Source organism: Gekko japonicus, unplaced genomic scaffold, assembly GCF_001447785.1.
Source record: "Gekko japonicus isolate JY-2015 unplaced genomic scaffold, Gekko_japonicus_V1.1 scaffold2634, whole genome shotgun sequence".
In the NCBI taxonomy this organism is placed as follows: Eukaryota; Metazoa; Chordata; class Lepidosauria; order Squamata; family Gekkonidae; genus Gekko; species Gekko japonicus.
In genome coordinates this window covers 41,543-62,120 of record NW_015172087.1, presented here as the reverse complement: position 1 = coordinate 62,120, position 20,578 = coordinate 41,543, and the positions used below count along the sequence as shown (strand labels likewise).

At 42.3% G+C, this 20,578-nt stretch overlaps 1 protein-coding gene across 3 annotated transcripts in view; it reads right to left on the bottom strand.

Annotated features, from left to right (window-relative positions):
- Window positions 1-5,270, bottom strand: part of TWF2 (twinfilin actin binding protein 2) — a 46,705-nt gene extending 41,435 nt beyond the window's left edge. For 2 of the 3 annotated variants that reach the window (XM_015420909.1, XM_015420910.1), the window contains exon 1: window positions 5,023-5,270. In XM_015420909.1, the coding sequence (XP_015276395.1) occupies window positions 5,023-5,119 (97 nt within the window). In that variant the 5' untranslated portion in view covers window positions 5,120-5,270. The remainder of the gene's footprint in view (window positions 1-5,022) is intronic. The other variant, XM_015420911.1, reaches the window with a different exon arrangement.
- Window positions 5,271-20,578: the final 15,308 nt, after the last annotated feature.

The window sequence follows — 20,578 nt, the reverse complement described above, 5'->3', positions numbered from 1 at the left end:
TGCTGAGAACTGGGGGGAGGGGTTAAAGAAATCAAAATTATGGATTTATCTGTAATACAAATTTAGTAAACCTAAACTGTTACACCTGAAAATAATTTACATACAAGAACAGTAAATAATTTTCTCTGGCAATAGATATACACAGAGAGAAAAATGGAAGATGCGGGATTTGGTATATGAGGCAGATAGGATAAATGTACACTGGAACAAGAACGCGCAGAGGAGAGATCATGATTAAGGCTTGTCTTTGGTTAGGCAAGTATCATTTTGATTGCCTTAGTCTGGGAGAAATGGATGCAAAGTTATTCTGTCCGGGAAGCTGAGATGCAGCTAGAATGCCAATTCCACAATAAAGATATATGCAACACACTTTCACTGCATGGTTTTCTGTATGTATTACGAGTATGGCATTTTTAAACTGCTTCACCAAGAAAGGAAGACTACAAATGAAGTAAATAAATTCCATAAAGTATGTATGCTGTCTCCTTAAACCCTGGGGGGCGGGAAACAGTACTGACCTATCAGCACTGACATATGTAGTTCTCCTGTCTTTATGTCACCAGAATTATTCTCTTGTCTTCATGAGCCTTAACACACTGGGGAATGGGACCATGGCTCAGCTGCAGAACATCTGCCTTGCTTGCAGATCCCGGGTTCAAGACTGGCATCAGGTAAGCAGGTGATAGAAAAGACAGAGGTCTTTTACTTGAAATCCTGGAAAGTCACCACCAGTCAGAGTAGACAGCCCTGACGGGGATAGACCAATGCCCTGGTGCAGTATAAAGGCCACTTCATGTGGTATAGCCAAAGCTCATGGTGAGCTGTATTCCTGAAAGCAAGAACATTGGGAACTGGCCCTGCCAAGTGGCAATAACCGAACAGGGGTAGATTTCTGTGATGCTCACACTGAACATCCAACTGCTCACTTATATTTATATCTAAAATCTGTCTTGAAATAAATATTTTTAAATTACTCTTGAGATGGATATATGATATTCCTTATAATGCCTTCTAATAATGGAGAAGTGTTACGAAAACCGAATCTGAGTTTTAGGAACATTATCTCACAGATCAAGCTGCCCTTCAATCCAAGCTGTAGAAGGAAACTTTACTTTTTTCATTTACAGCATTAGGGGACTGAAAACACGCCAGGTGCCTAGAAATTGGAAATAGATTTTTAACCTGTCAGCCATTCGGATCTCACTCCATACAAACAATTCTATCTGAGTCCATCTTTTGTTACTGGTACATATGTGCTACAGTGCCACCCTAAGCAGAGTTACATCTAGGTTTGCCAGCCTCCCACCAGGGGTGGGCAACCCCTTGCTCCCAGCTCCCGTTGCTTGCCATCATCGCTGTGGCCTGCAAAAGCAAATTAACATTTTAAAAACTGCCATCCGTGATGGTATGATGTCACTTCTGGGTGCTTACTAGAGAGAACTGACATCACTTCCCCGATTCTTCCTGAAAGTAACATCACCTCCTGTCCCTGCCCACCCCAGTCTCCTGCTAGTTGCCATTCCTGGCAACCCCAGTCACACCTCTTCTAAGCTTTTTGACCTCAAGAGACTCAGAAAGGCACAACTCTGCTCAGGATGGCTCGGCTTCGGACTTCCATTGTCGAACACTCTCAGTGAGGAAACAGAAATCTGGAAAACTTTGGTGGTGGGAAGTGCCGTCAAGTCAAAGCTGACTTATAGCAACCCCATAGGGTGTTCAAGGGAAGAGGTGTTCAGAAGTGGCTTGCCATCGTCTGCCTCTGCATCATGGCCCTGGTACTCCTTGGTGGTCTCACCATGTACTAGGCCAGGGCCGACCCTGCTTAGCTTCTGAGGTCGGATGAGACTGGCCTATCCTGGGCTGTCCAGGTCTGTATAGAAATACTGATTCCTAAATGTCTCCTGCATTCTCCTGTTCTGTCTTTTGGTAACAGGCTGTGCCTTATTTCCTGTTACAAGCGATTTCCCTTCATGATCCCTTGGACTATTTGGACTGTAGATGTTCCTGAATGGGGTAACTATGAATCAGTAATGTTTAGTTAAGGCAAATCGCCTTAGGCTTTCTTATTTTGTAAACTTATAGTCTATTTTGCTAAGCTCTGACTGAATAAACATTATTCTTGTTTCTAACTTGTCTTTGATGTTGTGACTGGGATTCCAAGTCTATTTCCTGTGCCTACCTGGCCACACGCTACCATTGAGCATTAAGTGTACATCTCTGGGAATGAGGTGCTAATGTGTTAAGCCCTAGATACTAGCTAAGAGTCTGGACCTTGCTCTTAGGCTGGAAGGGGATTCTAGTTAAAAGAGGTTCTGGTGGCTTATTGTTCTGAAAACCAGAGAGGGTAGCCTACCTCTCTGGGTTGTTGTTTAATGTATTGTAAAAGTGTAGGATTCCCCTCTCATTCCTGGACAGGCTTGAGGGGCAGAATCCTATACAAGGTCAAGGCTACTTTGCAGTGTTCCACTTTAGGGTTCACTTGTGACACTTTTAATGCACATCAGATCATTTCAGATTGTTCCAGAGCCAACAGCATCGCAAGCCACAATCTTATCATTAGAAATACCTATATCGAAACAAAAAAACACTGAAAGGCTTATGTGGCTTAAGCAAGGAGTCAAAAAAGTATATCAAACTAGGTAACAGGGGCCCAGGAATGGGAAAGGAGCAAGTGTTGTCAAAGAAGAAAGCTTTAACTAACAATGTGGTTTGTAGGAATAATAAACTATTTTGACTTAAAATTTAATAAACAATTTTGAATTAAAATTTATGTTCGATTGCAGCAAAAACTATAATATGAAGATAATGTTCACATAAAACAAATGGATAATGTGACTTGCATGTCCTCAGACTTTCATGCTTCCTACTTCCCCTTTCCCTCAGATACGCCACTCAGAGAACAAAGACTTCCAAAACAGGATTAAACTGCAGCTTTTTACCTTCTGTAGCACTTCCATTCAGTCTAAGGCCACAAACTACCAGAAATCAGAACTCTTCAATGAGATTCTTTACTGTCAACCTCTCCTCTTCTAAAACCACAGACTAAAAGAGCAGTTCCTGGTCTATTCTTTGCCCTACGCTACTGTGGGAATACACATGCTGTCTGCAGTGGTGCCTCTTTACCAAATATAGCAGATTAAAGGAATCAAGAGTTAATTTCCTTTTATGTAGTTCCCCCACAGGCCTTCAAGTTTTCCAGTAAGACATCACAAAGATAAAAATACCCCATTCAGTAATGACTGGGTATGCTTCCTATATTACATTCATAGAAATGTATTTACTAGTTCTAAATAGTCCAATACTGAATCAGCTACTCTGAAAGGTATATCTGGATTCAACTGAGTCATCTTATGTGGCATAGGGATCACCATAGCAGGTTGGGATCCTCATACAGATAGTAGTGACCTGCTTGGAAAACTCTGTTCACAAAAAGAACGTTCAGGCCTTATAAAACCTTCCCAAAGTGACATTTAAATGAAGCAGAACTGAGATGCTCCAATTTTTGATCAACCACAAGACTAAACTATAGTGCAAACTCAGGTAGGCTGGGAGACTTTTAAAATCAATAGACTAGGTATACAATAATGGTATTTCCGTATGTTTGTAGTAATATGGATTTTTTAAAATAATAATTTTTAATTTTTTGAGAGTAATATGGATTTTCATGGGGCACACAATTAATGTAAATAATCTGAAAATCCAGACATTTCGATAATGAGTTTCCATACAGCACTAAACTTCTTATTTGGAAAATCCCAGACCAGTTCCTACTCATAAATGAAATTCCTCAATCCTGTAACCATGATGGAAATAACAAAGGTAAGGAGGCGAAAAGAGAGTTGAGATAGAAATGACATTCTGTCCCAAAGTAACTGAATTCCAGTAAACAGGAAGGTAAACACATAGCTTACTGGTCACTCTAAAACACGGGCTTAGTTCTCAATGAGAACAGGTGAATCTTTGTGTAGGCTGTATCACTTTGAACTGCAGGTGGTAGGATTGCACGACTGAATGCCCTTTGATACAAAAGCTTAGAGTCCTTTTACCCTGACTTCTATTGTAGTCCCACCAAAATGCTTACAGTTAGTAAGGCAATTGGATCAGTTCCTGGGTTGTATTTCCAAAAGACACAGCATGTAAGGCACAAGAAACTTGGAGCTTTTGTAGATTAAACTGAGACAGCTCTGATATTTGGTTGAAGAAATCAGTGCTTTCCAGAGGGTTTAAGCCAGAGACAGTCTACAAACCATGTTGGGATGAATCATACTGAGGGGAAGGGGAAGTGGGGACAATCTGCAATCATCAGTCTCTTCCACTGACAGATTGATGGAATCCAGTTCATTGACAGTACCCAATTTCAGAACATTTGTATAGAGTTTCTTAGTGGAATACAATTAGATATCTGCCATTTTGCAGGAGCCATGCAATGCAATACCATTGTAAGTCATTACAATACAGGAAGTATGTTTCATCTCTTAGACAGTATTACCAGCCTCTTAAGTGCCAGAATTATTATTACAAGGCACACTGAAAGACACTTTGTTCTGCTCCCCAGGTCAATGTTCTGACAGCCTTTAATAATTTGTCGTCTGTACAGTAAACAATCTTCACTACCTCATCAGAAGACAGTGACCAATCTTGGGCTACAGGGAGAGTCCCTTATACCAATATGTGAACAGTGAACCCCATGTATTGCTCCACAAATAACCACAAGGTTATAAAAGACATCAACATATGAAGGGGTTCACAATGTTTCCCAAAGAAACTGAACTGGGAAGAAAAACCAAATAAGAACACAAGTTCCTGCTCCCTTCAAGTTATAGCCAGACTGATTCCATTCCTGGTACCAAGTTCTGTGTTTTAAGGAGGTGCATCTCAGTAGCTGCCCCTGGAGTTTTTCTCTGGTAACTCCAGAGTGACGATCTTCCTCCATCCCCAAGTTGACTATTATGACTAGAGGAGCCACAGCAGTGATGTGCAGAGCAAACGGATGCAAAGAAACCCCAGATTAACAAGACTTACCATCTTCAATGACGATTTTGATGAGGCGGATTGAACCATTCCGGGCCTTGGCAAAAAAATCCTTTAACTCCGTAGTGGCTAGAAGAATCAGAAACATGATGATCAGATTTGAAAGGCAACTTAAAACGTTGTTCTGCTCTTCCACACAACCAACGAAAGAAAATAAAAGAGGAGACAGAAAAATAAAGATGGATGAAAACTTTGAAAAGTAAAGTGAAGGACACCAGATTTCTCTTGTTTCGATCCACACTGTGTAGGGGAATACTGAATCTGACAGCGGGTGTCAGAGTTAAATACTGGCTGGAAGCGCATGTGATCCAGATAACTTGATACTTGACTTGGGCGAACATAATATCCCAAATTTAGCAGATAGTTTGGCTGGCACAGACAGGGCAGGCTCAGGTAACAGTTTATGAAATATACAGTGTAGCCTGATGTATACACAGGGCAAGGGAAGGGATGCTGGAATGGGCAGGAGCCACTCTGTTTTTGCTCTTGCTGAGGTTGTTTTGCTTTAGACCAGAAGCATGTGATCTCCCATCAGCAGGCTGCCAAGCAAAGGAGCAGCCAAGTGCTCATAGGAACTGGAACAGCAGCCCTGCCCTAGCTTTTGCCCTCTGCCTGTCCTATTCTGACCCTTCGAGGATAATCGGCTATGAACTCAAGAGAGCGGCAACTGACTGAGCCCTTGATGAGGCTGCAAACAGGGCAAATGAGAACCTCTTGGTTGTGTGCTAGTCAGTGGCTTCCCCCTACGCATTGACTGCACATGATGACTGATTTCATGTTTTCATTCCTTTTACCAAATATGGCATAGGCAACTCTAGGTAATTCATTGGGTAGGAATTACATGTTTACATTTTTTCCACAGCACAATCGGAACAACTGTCAGTAATAGGTAAGTGAGATAACAGGAATTACAGGCTTAAAAGACATCATTTAGGTTCACTGTTGTAATTAGAATAATTACAGTAATCAATATATGTCAATAAAGTGACCTTGGATGCCATCAGGCTCCCAGACTTGAGCCATTCTGGCTTCATTACTAAGGGCATTTACATTTGTAATGCTGGCCCTTTCTGAACTATGGGTTGCAAACTGGAAGAACGCCTTCTTCCAACCCTCTTCAACGTAAATCCTCCTTACATACCCTAACCAGAAAGGTTAATATTAAGCACGCAATGTAGATAGTACAGAAGCAATGCTAAATCATAGTTAAGGCTGAAAGGGAAAAGGAGGGAAAATCTGTAGAAAGCAGAGAGTATATTTATTTAAAGCTCCTAATTTGCAAACCATGGTGCATTCATGCACTACTGCATTTTGTTACCATGACAGTGACTAAAGTTTGAAATATCAATAGGGGAAACTGAACCCCACTGGCCCTATTAGACCTTTCAGCTGTGAGGCAGTTTTGTAACCAGGCAGCTGTTACAGCTCTGCAGCATTTGACCTTAATCCTGCAACCTCTCATTATTATTGCATTTATCTGTGGTTGTCAACTATAGCTGGCTGAAGGGATCAGAAGCCAAATCCAAACGAAACAGAAGTAGTGACAGTGGACATCCCCAGTTATTTGGGGACCACCTTTTACTGGTGCGGCTCATCCACACCTGATTATTTGGTTTCACAACCTGCTCTGGATGCGTCTTCCAGTTATAATGGCAGCCAGGCCAGGAAAGCTTTTCACTTGACTTCACACGACCAGAAGGGTGCAGACCCTTCTACCTGATGAAGACTGAACAGTTATACATAAACTACAGGACAGGTAACAATAAAACCCAAGATGCAGGGCTTCTCCTAAAAGTATCTCTGAGCAATCAGAGCCAATGGTGCTGGAATGTCTCTTGATGAAGACAGCCCATTGCACTCGGGCTGCATGATGCAAAGCTCTGTTGCTTCCTCCTAGGTGTTAACTCAGTGTAGCAGCACTTTGTTTCCAGTGAAACTCTGATGCTCTAAGACACAAGAAAATCAGTGGTCTGTTTTTATGTTCTACAGTTTTCCGCTGGGCTGGGTTTTTAATGCTCAGTTTTAATCAAGATTGTTTAATGGTTTGTTTTTATTTTGTATCCACCTCAGGCAGGTTCCTAAAGAGGCCCCATAAAAAATTCTAAATAAAAATTAAGAAAAATCAAATGCCCTTAAATTGTCTTAAGAGAAGGCAGCAATTTTCTCTGATCACCTACTCTAGCTGCAGCCTACTGTGTCCGCCCATCCAATTTTATCTCCAGAAGTCAGCATGTCATGCATATGTATAAAAAAAATCTGGACACACACGACTAAAACAGATAGTTTGAAATATCTTGTATGTGTTCATAACAAAGATAAAATTATTATTGTTGCAGATGCTTAAGACTTGTTGTCTAACTTTTATGAAAATGAGAGCTTTGGCACCTCTATAATATCTCCTGAAGAAGATTCATTTTTTGAAACGTTGGTAAATAATCCGGAGACGACGTTGTACCTTGGCTTATAAATTCTATTAAGTTGTGTATCATATTGTAATGCTTCAGAGCACAATACATGTACAGCATTCCTTATAAGTCTTATGACTGTTGATTGCGGGTCAGACTATCACGACTGTTGGCTTTATATTTGTTTATATGCATATGTATAACCCAGGACTTATTTGGGGCGAAGGTCTTGCTGTGTCACTCAAAGTTTTTGTTTTTCCTGAGAAAACTGGAAGAGTAACCTGTCAAGTAATACTGCATTCATTCATCTCCCATTGCCATAAATACTCTGTTCATTCACAGACCCTCCCCTTAGTTTGCAGGGCACAGACATATTTTCATAGGATTGTGGGGCACTAATATTTTCTTCCTGGTGCAGGTTTTTTCTTTTGCTGTTATTTATTTAGAAAATTTATTTGGGAAATTTAATTACGTTATTTATTTAGAAAATGTCTATACTGACTCTCTAGCCTTCCTGCCCAAGGCAGCTTGCAAATTAAAACGTAATTAAAAAATACAACACCATAAAAAGTTGTTCCTTAAAAACCTGGCTAGAGCACAAAACAACATAAAACATGGAACAGCTCAAAATGAGTCTTAAACGTTTCTCAGACTGAAAGCAAATGATGCGACAACCTAGGTAAAAAGAAAGGTGTGGGGCTGGTGTCAAAAAAGGCAGTAGGGTAGGTGGCAGGGAAATCTCAAGGAGAGGGGGCATTCCAAAGGCAAGGTGACAGCACTGAAAACACCCTGTCCGCTGGTTGCTACTTGCCTCCCTTCTACAGGTGGAAGCCGACAGAAAGGCTCATGAGGAAGCTTTTAGCTGGTGGGCTGGACAGTGTGGAAGAAGATTTAGGGCCTTAAAGGTAAGAACCAGCACTTTGAATTGTTGTTGTTGTTCAGTCGCACAGTCGAGTCCGACTCTTCGCGACCCCATGGACCAGATCATGCCAGGCCTTCCTGTCTTCCGCTGTCCTCTGAAGTTGGCTCAATTTCATGTTCGTTGCATCGATGACACTGTCTAACCATCTCATCCTTTGCCGTCCCCGTCTTCTTTGACCTTTGAATTGTACCCAGAACCAAATGGGGAGCCACTGCAGATCCTTCAGCATGGGGTTATATGACCACTATATCCCATCCCTGATAGTAGCCTGGCAGTCACATTTCGGATCAGCTGAAGTTTCCAGACAATGTTTAAGGATAGCCCCACACAGAATATGTTATAGTAATATAACCTGCATATAATCAGTGCATGGATCATGCTTTGATGAAGGGCTGTAGCTGGCACATCGGCTGGAGCTGATAAAGGGCACTAACATGCAACAGAGGAAACCTGCGCCTCCATCCATAGGTCAGGATCCAGCAGGACCCCCAAGCTGTGAACCTGCTCCTTCAATAAGTGTATAACCTTCTCCAGGACAGGTTGAACCTCGATCCTCTTTGTCATTAACCCACAGCGTCCCATTCTGGTCTTATCTGCACTTCAGTTTACTGGACCTCATCCATCCCATTGCCTTTCTCTAGGCATCTGTTCAGGCCCATCCAACACAGAAGTTAAAAAGAAACGGAGTTGGGTGTCATTTGCATATAGTGATGGCACCCTCACTCTAAATCCCCTAATGATCTTGGAGACAGCACCCTCACTCTAAATCCCCTAATGATCTGGGGGACAAGTTGGATCCCTGTGGGACCCCAGCATAATGCCACAGGGCTGAGCAGCAGCCTCCCAGCACCACCTTCTGGAACTGGCTGGTCAAGTTAAGAGCAGAACCACCAAAGCACAGTACCCTCTACTCCTTAATGAGCCAGCCTCTACAGAAGGATACCATACTCAGTGGAACTGAAAGACAACCAAACGCCCAGGAGAATCACCAAGGACACACTTCCTCTATTGCTCTCCTGGCAAAGATTAACAGTCAAATCTATTCCAAACCCAGTCCTGAGTCCAGACTGAAATGGGTCTAGTTATTGGAAAGCTGGGGGGGGGGGCTGTAGCTCAGTGCTACAGCAACTGCTTTACATGCAGATTCAATCCACAGCATCTCCAGTTTAAAGGGTCAGGGTGTAGGTGATGGGGAAAAGGCCTCTGCCTGAGACCCCGCAGAGCTGCTGCCAGTCAGAGTAGACGATACTGGCTTTGATAGACCAAGGGTCTGACTCAGCATGAAGGACTTTCATATGTTTGTGTGTACCCTACTATATAAAGCAACTTAACACAGTTGCCCTACAGCCAAATGTTGAAAGAAGTACCTCAAGGTATAACTGTAGGAACAAGATCATCAATTTACCACTAGCATGTAGATTTTTACACTTACTCATTTCTAAGCAAGATGCTGTCTACTTTGCAAAATGGTTTAACTGGGATTAATTATAGAACTGGGCTTGAGCTGCCAGTACTCATTACAAACCTCCTTTGTAATCTGGAGGGTTTAATCAGACTTAGTAACAGAGCACCTTTGTGGGGAAGGTTCAGCAGACAATGCCATCTCAAAAGGTGGAGAGTGAATGCTCCACCGATATCCATTTAAGTTGCTTGACAAAGGAAAGCCGTCACAATTCCACTTATCAGCAATCCGTGGCTTTGAAAGGCTGCTGGGGCCACCATTCATCTCTGCTTGGGTTCATCAGTCCCTATCTGTATCACAGGACATCAAACTCCTGGGTTGTAGCCTGAATGCTCCATATGAAAAATTATTTCATACCAAAACTCACCTTCACATTCCTAGCGTCCTCATGTGTATAAAAATTCCCCTCTCACAATAAATTTACAGTTTGTATGTATTTATTTACACTGGGTTAGATCCAGGGTTTCTCATCTGCCAAATCAGGAGTCCTCCTCTGTTGGAGGAGAGTTCCTGGATCTAATCCACTGCTTCCAGCACTCAGAGATACGTAAACTGTTTGGAATTTTTCAGGAACCAAAGAAGAGAAGGAAGGTCAATTTCGCCAGTGAAAGAGCCAGAGAACTAAGTGCAGATTGACAACCATTTTATAAATGGAATTTGGATCATAATTAATGCCTGTGACGGTTTAGGTATTGTTGTACTGTTTCTACAAATTTTTAATCCAGTTCAGTGTCATTGATTACATTGTTTTAGTGCACTATTCTCCATTTGATTACACTGTTTTAGTGCACTACTCTCCATCTGTAATCCTCTTTTATTACACTGATTGTATGCATTATACTGCTCTGATTGCATTATTTTTAACTGCATAATCCACCTCCAGTCTCAGTAAGGATGGAGGACAATAAAGTCCTTATTCTCTGTTGGGTGGCTTCTGAATGTCAACATCTATTCCCAACAACAATTAGAATAACTTTTAGAATTGAAAAACAAGACTCTCAATAATACCAATTTTTGCACAAGATGGCCATGTTTTGTATTTGTGCATTTATGCACAGGCTACATGTGAAATACAAGCGAAATGTCAAATACACAGGATAGACCAGGGGTGGGCAAACACGCTCAGTGTAAGAGCCATATAGAATAAACGTCAGATGTTTGAGCGCCACAAGACATGAACCAATATTACACACATTTTTATTTTTAACATATGCATATTTGCTTTTTATTAACATTAAATGATACTGCCAAAAATAAAAATAAAAGGGGTAAAAACAGATATTGATAATGATATTTATTTGCCTAAGAGAGAGAGAAAGAGAGAGAGAGGTGAAAAGAAAGAAGGAAAGAGGTGGAAAGAAAGAGAGAGAGAGAGAAACATAGAAAGCAAATAGATGGGAGGGAGGGAGGGAAAGCGTGGCTCCCGTTCACTTCCCCAGCTGCCCTGCCAAGAGCCCCTGGGATAGACAAATGGCCTGTCCTGCCAATGACTTATCACCAATAGTTACAAAACTGAGGAGATAGAACTAGTGAAGTATTCCATTATCTGGCAATCACTTCCAGCCTCCAGCAGCTTCAAGTGCAAAGACATTCCAAGCATGAGGATGAAAGGCATTGACCTCTTAAAAATCTACACCAAGAAAAGCAGAAATCTATGTAAATTATCAACCTAAAGCATTACACATTTCTATTATTCTTCATAATTTATGCTACTGATTGCCATCAGGGAGAGGCAAGAAACTGCGCAAAACCTACCCACAAGCACTGAGCTCCACAAACTATCTGCACAGCTATAAACGACTGCTTCTTTCTTTCCTTCCTTTCTCTGCTAGTGGTCGCAATTCTGGTTTCAGTTGGGGGGGGGCCCTACAAAGCAGTTTTCACATATTAATCATGGAATTCCTTATGGAATTAGTTTGCCTCACTGAGGCAGAAAATCTCCTTTATCTGTTTCTCTTTTTTCTTTTTACTGAAACCTGTAAAAGATCGTTCTCATCTAGGTAATGAAGAAGAAGTCTTAATATTAAACATATGGCCTTTCCTCACTCAACAAGAAAAAGAGAAACAATAGGATTTCTGGTTGTGAGGGTTTCCATGCTCAGTATAGTTTCTTGCCTCTTCCTATGAATAGTAGAGGCAAAATATGTTAGAGAACCTACATTCATACATTACTTGGCATAATTTAGACAGGTCTCAAATTTCACCTTTTCTCGTTGCAGAATTTGAATGCAGGAAGGATTATAGATTATTCACACTGCTTAACATGCCCAAGTAACCAAATGAACTCATATGAAACAGGGAGGGATACCCAAGACATAACTATCACTGGATGGTTTCAAGGATGTTGACAAATTGCTTGGAGGAAGGCGTCCTACTCATGCCCGACTTGCCTATCGCAGTTTATAACATCTACCTATGGAGACTGCCAGGCTGAGTGTCCAGCGGTGCTCCTTTTAAGGATGTGGTAAGCCAACTGCCTTGAAGAAGGAAGCTGTGGAGCTCTGCCTGAAGAAGCCCTCCCTAGGCCCAAATGAATCACCACCAACAGGTGGAAAATATCACCTTTCTCGGCAAGATGCCCAAACAAGCCGTTTCAATTTATTTAGACGAGACGGATTATCTGGATCCATTTCAATCTGGTTTCTGACCAGGTTTTGCAACTGAAAGATGCTTTGACTGATGACTGATTGCTGGGGTAGCAATAGGAGGAGTATGACCCTACTAACACTCCTGGACTTCTCAGTGCTTTTTGATACCACTGAGCCTAGTATCCGTCCAAACCAGCTAGCTATGATGAACAACAGGGGCACTATAGTCTGGTTTTCCCCCGTATCTGGTGTACAAGAAAATGGGAGTCAGTTAATCTGGAACGTGTGCTTTGGGGTCCTAAATCCTGTCTTCAGTGCAGTTTAAATCTACATGAAACCAAATAGAAAGGTGGAGGGCAATGCCACCAGCATACTGATGACATGTGTCTCTCCTTCTGCTTTTAGACCGACTCATGTGAGTCATGGATATCCTGAATGCACGTCTGGAAAAAGAAATGAGCTAGATGTGGGTCAATAAAGTGACGCTCAACCCAGATAAGACTGAGATGCTAATGGTCAACAACAGAGCCAACCAAGGCTTGTGGATTCGATCCATTCAGCGTGGAGTGGCACAAAAAAAGCAGGCTTGCAACTTGGCAGTGCTACTCAGTCTCTTTGTAGATGGAGGCGCGAGTCTTTCCTTTGGGCTTTGGCTAACTGGTATGCTCACCAGGTACAGACTTTCTTTGAAAGGCATGATCAAATCCAGGCTAGACTATTGCAAGGCACTTTACAGCCCACTGTCTTTGAAGTCTGTTACATTCACTTGATGAAAAGCATAGCAAGGTTGCTTGCTGGCATTGGATACTGGGGGAAATTCTTGCCACTTTTGAAAAATCTACCAATCTGCTTCCAAATCTATCCATCACTCACAGTATCTGCTATCATCTATAAAGCTGCAAGCAGCTGAAGCCAAGGTATTCTAAAGGAATGCCTGCTCCCCCAGAATGTGCCTGACCTTCATTAAGATCAGTATCAGATGCCTCGCTTTCATACCCACACCTTCAGAAATGGGGGGAGTGAGCACTAAAGATGGCTCTCTCTGCAGTGGTGCCTCAATGGTTGGAACAGCTTCCTCACAGAAATTCATGAGGAGCCAAGCTGATTGAACAAAAACCTTTTTGTCCTCACAGGTCTCCCTTTGATTTTGTTTCTTTTTCTTCCTTTCCTTGAGTGCAAGCATGAAAAGGTAGACCCTGTGATACAACACAGGTTTTTTACCACTGCTTTAAGATATACATGCTTTATCATCTTCCTGGGTTGTATTGTGTGGACTTTAATCATACTACAAGTAGTAAAACAAGTAAATTTTCAAAAAGGAAACAGGAAGCAGGATACAATGTACCCTTTACGCTAAAACCAAGATTCTAAGCATATTTATCTGAAAGCAAGTTGCTCAGAAACCAATGGGACTGCTTCCTAAACAAACACATATGGCTCAGGATGCAAAGGTGTGACTGAAAAAGATAACGCAATCACAGATAAGGACTTATTCAAAATGGATTAAATTGATTTTTAATAAACAGAACTGTTTGATCTAAACCAGATTTTCAAATATTTGTACATTTCACTTATTTCTTATTTTTAAGTACTGGGGTTTTAATTCAATACACACATACTAAATTCTACACTTACGAACTTTTAAAACTGAATAATGATCCACTACCAAACAGAATTCATTAAAGAATACTTTTCTGTGTGAGAGTAACAATATGATATTTAGGATATGATAGAACTTTATAAAATTATGCATGGAAAGGAAAGAATGGACAAAAATAACTTTTTCTCCCTCGCCAAAATACTAGAACTCGAGGGCATCCAATGAAGCTGATGGGAAGCAGATTTAGGACGGACAAAAGGAAACAGGGTTAGGAGCATGGACTCTAATCTGGGAGAGCCGGGTTTGATTCCCCACTCCTCCACATGCAGCTGCTGGTGTGTCCTTGGGTCAGTTACAAGTTCTTTCAGAGCTGTTCTCTCAGGAGCAGTTCTCTCAGAGCTCTCTCAGCCCCACCTACCTCACAGTGTGTCTGTTGTGGGGAGGGGAAGGGAAAGGAGATTGTAAGCCGTTCTGAGACTCCTTCAGGCAGTGAAGAGCAGGATATAAAGCCAATCTTTTCTCCTTTACACAAAGAGCTATTGAAATGTGGAATTTGCTGCCAGATGATTTAGTGATGGTCACGGGGGGGGAGCTTTAAAGGGGGATTAGATAGATTTATGGAGGGTAAGTCTACCTATGGCTACTAGCCCTGGTGACTGAGGGGAATGCCACATTCAAAGGCACTAAGCTTTTGAATCCCAGAGCCAAAAGCTCCTGGGCCTGATGTTATTCCTCCTGAAGTAATTAAGACATTTCCAGAGTGGTGGGCTCCTTTTATAGCTGCCCTATTCACTGCTATAAATAACACAGGGCTGATATCTGAAGCATGGACTAATGCTATAGTGGCCCCTATATTTAAAAAAGGAGATCCCCAGCTCCCTAGTAACTACAGGCCAATCAGCCTGTTATCCACCACTGGGAAGCTGTATGCCACTAAACTTAAGCTATGGATTTTAAACCAGCAAATGTTAGGCATAGAACATGTTGGATTTTACCAGGGGAAGTCAATAGACCACTGTACTGCGTTGAACCATCTGACAAATAAATATAGGAAAGTGAAGGGGTTTACTTTATATGCAGCTTTTTTAGATCTCAAGCCTTCGACTATGTTCCTAGAGATATCCTGTGGCGGGGGACCCGGGGATTGACAAGAGATTGCTCATTTTGATTAAAAAGCTCCATTCTGAGACTACCTGCCAGGTTAGATGCTCAAAGATGGGTGATTTAACTCCTAAGATCCAAATTACTATTGGAGAAACAAGGGTGCATTTTGGCTCCCCTTCTGTTTAACCTATTTTTAAATGACCTGGCTCCCTTCTTAGAAGGAATTGATGGACATAATCCAAAATTGGGGGCGACCCATGTCCTGTTACTCCTGTATGCAGATGATGCGGTGCTTCTTTCCCTCTTGGAAATAGGGATGAAAAGGATGTTATCTTGCTTTCTAGACTATTGTGAACTGAATAAACTGATCCGGATAAGTCCAAAATTATTGCTTTTGGAAAAAACTGGAAACCTGTTAAGTGGAATATTAGAAGACAAGTGATTGAACAGGTCAAAAGCTTTAGATATCTAGGAGTATTTCCACTATAGAGTGGATGGGATACTCATATTAAAGAAGTGTTAAAATCTATGAACAGTAACATTCTGTCATGGGCATGGATGAGGGAGAGCTGCCAGATCTTGCAGAAACTGCAGTTGACCCCTCTGAAGCAGCAGAGTCGGATAGCTGGCAGTTGCCTGTATCAGCATTCTTCACACCTGGTCCAGATAAGGGGGAAGAATTGCAAGCTGAAAGTCCTCCTGACTCACCCCCATGTTTGTTTGTTTGTTTATTTATTCAATTTCTATACTGCTCCATCCCGGAGGCTCTGAGCGGTTTACATGGGCATTTTATAACTTCCTAGCTAGGGCCACACAATGTATAGGGAAGGTGAGTGGCTACCAGGCACCCTGCCAGCTTCTTCTTTTTTATATATATACTAGCAGAAAAGCCCGTTGTGAAACCGATACAACGGGATCTAGAAATATGTGGTCTGTAACGAACGCATAGGCTCCGGTCGCCGGCCCAGGAGTGGGGTGGGGGTGGGAGGGAAAGGGACCTGGCGGCGGGAGGTTTTTGCCTCCCGTCGCCGGCCCAGGAGTGGGTTCCCAGCTAGCCATCAACCTACCATTATCTGCCCCTTTGACTTCAGCTGACTTCTGCCCTCCCTTCTGCAGAGCAGTTGTAATACTGAGTGCTCTCCAGCTCTCACCTGGAGATTGGCAACAATGGTTCCCTATGTGGGACTGACTGGTTTGGAGAGTGGAGTCTATGGCAGTGTACCTGTCTGAGGTCCCACCCCTCCTCAAACCTCACCCTTTACTGTGATATTCGTGCCATATATCTAGAACCCCTGCTACAAATTCGCAAGGGTCAGTCTGATGTTTGCAAGATGGTTTTTCTACTATCTTCCCATAACGCTGAGATCACTGATTTGGTGGCTAAATTTCTATGTTGTGCCATTAAGAGGAGAGGAATGTCTCAACTCCAACAATGAAGGTTGTACTTTTATCCCTTGATGATGTATGTTTTGTTATGATGCCAATAAAGGTAGATTGATGATGATGGGGGGTGGTGGTGGTGGTGGTGGTGGTGGTGGGATGATTGATGATGATGATGATGATGATGATGATGATGATGATGATGATGAATCCCAGAGCCAGGAGGCAACATCAGGGTAAGGCCGCAGCCTCTATGGCCTGGGTTTTTTTTATTTCTGCATTTTGTGTGAATGTGTGTGTGTACACGTGTCCATGCCTGGAAGTCATGGCGACCTCTGGCGACTTCTATTGAGGCATGGAGGATGTTCAGAGAAGTGGCTTGATAGCCTGCCTCTGGGCCCTGGTATTCTTTGGAGGTCTCCCATCCAAATACTTGCCAGGGTCAGCCCTGCTTAGTTTCCAAGATCTGACAAGATTGGGGTTGTATGGGCTACCCAGGTCAGGATGGCCTCTATACCCTGTTGTCGGCCATCCAGAGAACCTGGTTGGCCACTGTGTGAGACAAGATGCTGGACCATTGGTCTGGTCCAGCAGGGTTCTTCTTATGTTCTTAATTCACACATACACATTCAAATGCTGGAAAATATTCAGCAAACTATCCTGACATTTTTCATTCCTGATGGGTATGTGCTAATCTTCAATACGACCCATCTCAAGTTCTCACTGTTACTTCTCACCATTAGGAGTAATTTAAGGCCTGAGCTACTAACTACTTTTCAAATAACTACTAGATTGCTGGTGCTCAGTCTTCTAAGAGCTGTCAAGCTACTGTGGGCCAAGATGGTAAAGCACTGGTTTTAACTACAATTGTGGAATGGTTTAGTAAAGCCTGGCCACTGACAGAAATATATAAGACAACAGACAAAATTCATTGCAGCATTTTCAATACAAGTGTGAGGAAGAGTGGGCTCCATTCATTGTTCACTGATATGAAAATTATATAGATTTTTTTCTGTAATAACCTTTTCCTGTCTGTTTCAATAAAAAAATATCTGGGGGGGGGGAGAGATTTCTGAGGTTAAACGTTTAAGTGGTACTTTGGATTTATCACCGTGGGCTTCCAACTAGACCGGACCACCAGCAAGTCACAACATGCTAGAATCTAGGAGATGGCTCCATGGAATGAGATGACTGCTTTGCAGTCCTATTTTATGCCAGTCAACTTGATGAGCTCTGCGGTGCGTCCAGTTTTTAAATTATGAGTGTTTATGGCTCCATTAACCCAGGGTTTGACAAATTCCAGGCACTAGGTTGCCATGGCACCTAGAAATTTCATTGTGGCACATAGCAATCTTTTGGCAATGCTTAGAAAATATGATCAGGCATAACCCTGAAGGCTCAACTATCAGTCTGGCTTCTAAATTTTTGAGCTGGCTTCTAGAGCCAAAGGAAATTTGTCAAGGCCTGTGCTAACCAAACTGCATGGATGCCTTACTTTCCATCTCATGGATAAACACTGTTTTGCCCAGTAATGTCCAGCCTTTGTTTCATAAAAGCTCTGGATACACATTAGTATTATAATCCTATGCATGCTTACTCAGAAATGACTCCAAATTTGTTTAATAAAATGCAGGCAAACCAGTGAACAGAACACTGTGGCCTTAGCCTTCAAGTAAGTGATTTTACTTAGTATCCTAGCATATTCATTCATAAAGAAAATACAATTCTGATGTGCCAAACGTTTTGACTCAGGCTGCCAAAAGGCTCTATTCAGTTTCATAGCAATATATCGTAACTGCTATAGCAATACGTTAATACATGAAATGAGAAGCTAGATTTAAGTATCCTTTTTCTTCCTGTTTAAAATCAAGTATTTAAACTGTTTTTATTTAAAAGCAATTCACCCTGATAATATTGTTGCAAAAGGAGACAGTAACCCACCCAGGACCACTCTCTAGTCACTCATCGAGATCCACTCTGCCTGACCTCTATAGTCAAAGATGGGGAAGAATATAGGAAAAGTAAATAAACATCCCCACACACTGGACACGTTTTCCTACGCTTCTTCCAGTTTTGCTCTAACTATCTTTTCACTACTTATAATAGTGACAATTTTCTTGTTGCATATACTCCAAATTGGGATGAGACTGGGCCTAGTTTTCTTCCACATATCCCCTTCTCTGTAAACCCATGTCCCATCAGCAGCTAACCAATTCTGGATCAATAATAGATTAGCACTGAAACGGATGCCTTCCTGAAAATGTCAAGTCACTCTGTTCTCCTGACAAGTAATTGAGTCAGTGGCTATCAATCTTTCATTCTCTAGATACAACCTTCATGTTAAGGGAACCTCAAGTAGTGGCTTTCACTTCCCATTCATGGGGCTTAAAGGTAGTAGATACAACATTCAATATTACTATTAAAACCAACCCTGAAATGTCAGTCTTGAGGGGAACCAAGGTAATTTGATCCTGACCTTTTGGTTCCCACATATAACGTCTTTTCATGGTAGCCTCACTGTAAGAAATATAATTCTGGGCCTATATTTACAGCTGAGCTGTCTCCTGCCTCTTTCTGAGACCTAGGAAAACTTTTAGGATTTTCTCTCACTCTTTTCTGCTAAGTGAGAGTCTTAATCCAGAGGAAGGAACAGTGACTCTGCTCTGGAGCAGTGATTCCCAATATGGTGCTTGTGGATGTCATGGTGCCCATATGTGTTTCCTGATGCCTGTCTGCTTCTTCCACAAGGCTTCTCTTCCCCAAAGCAAACAAGTGGTAATTGCCTTTCCCCCCACTTCATAGGCATAGGAGGTAACAGAAGGGTCCAGGAGGTATCACTTCTGAGTCCTCAGAGAGTACCCATTTGGAAATAGTCGCCTCTATAACAGAAAGTTGCTTGACTTGGAACTAGGGTTACCAAGTACCTACCACGAATCAGCGGGGGACACACAATTCTTGGTGGAAACATTCCCGCGGGGAAAACACACATGCTGCACTATACTGTCACCCAGACGTGACGTAGACACATAGCTGGGCGACGCTCTAGCAATGGGGCTGAAAACTTGATGGTACCATCGAGTTTTCAGCCCCATTGCCAGACTGTTGCCCGGCTACGTGCCCAGCGTGCTGACACCACGTCTGGGCGACAGCATAGTGTGACGCGGGTGTGTTACAGGCAGGAATATTCCGGTGGGAAAGCATGTGTCCCCTGCTTCATGGTAGGTACTTGGTAACCCTACTTGGAACCTCCCAACATTCTGTGGACTCCTCCCCAACAGCCATTTTGTTGTGGCACTCATGACCTGTTTTCAAAATTCTAAAAATGCCTGCAGGATAAACTAGGTTGAAGAAACCCTGTTCTGGAACATTCAACCTTGCCAAATGACCTATGTCAAATGGTTCACTGCTGTCACCAGAGCTGCTCAAAAGCAACAATCTAAGCTGCAGAATAAAGAGAAATGTGTAGTCTGCAGATCTGAAGTACAATGCAAAATTCCTTAGTATTCAGTAAGAGCTTTTCCAATTGCTTCTTTCCAAGCAAAAGCTAAGTGCTGGGTTATACACTGCGGTCACTACATGTAGGAATGGCCTCTCTATGGCAGCTACTCTATGAGGTGGACACTCAGAGAACCTCAGCATTCAGAATGCTACTATACTGTGGAAAGTTTTCACACTATCACTAGCTTCTTCAAGGAATATCCAGCAGCAGCACCAATAGTTCCCACACAAGAGAGGGAAAAATAGCAAACTGCCCAGTATATACGTTATGGCTGCTAGGCACCAGTCTCTACCCTATAATACGTGAACTTGACCTAAGTCATACAAGGCAAGATCAGCAGTATCTTTGTTACACTTGTGTGTTGGGGGGGGGGGAGAGATCAGGTCTCCATCCTTAGCACTTTGGGCACCAGAAGAAAAGAAGTTAAAACCAATGTTGCTACTATCTGGTTGACACAGAAAGCTGAGTTGAGTCATTTATCACTTCCGGAGGCAGTTCCTCTTGGAAGGGTTATGCGCTTCAAGGGCAGGCCACCCAAGCCATGAAGAGTGCAACTATTCTGTCTAAATCCAAAGAACTGAGAAAGA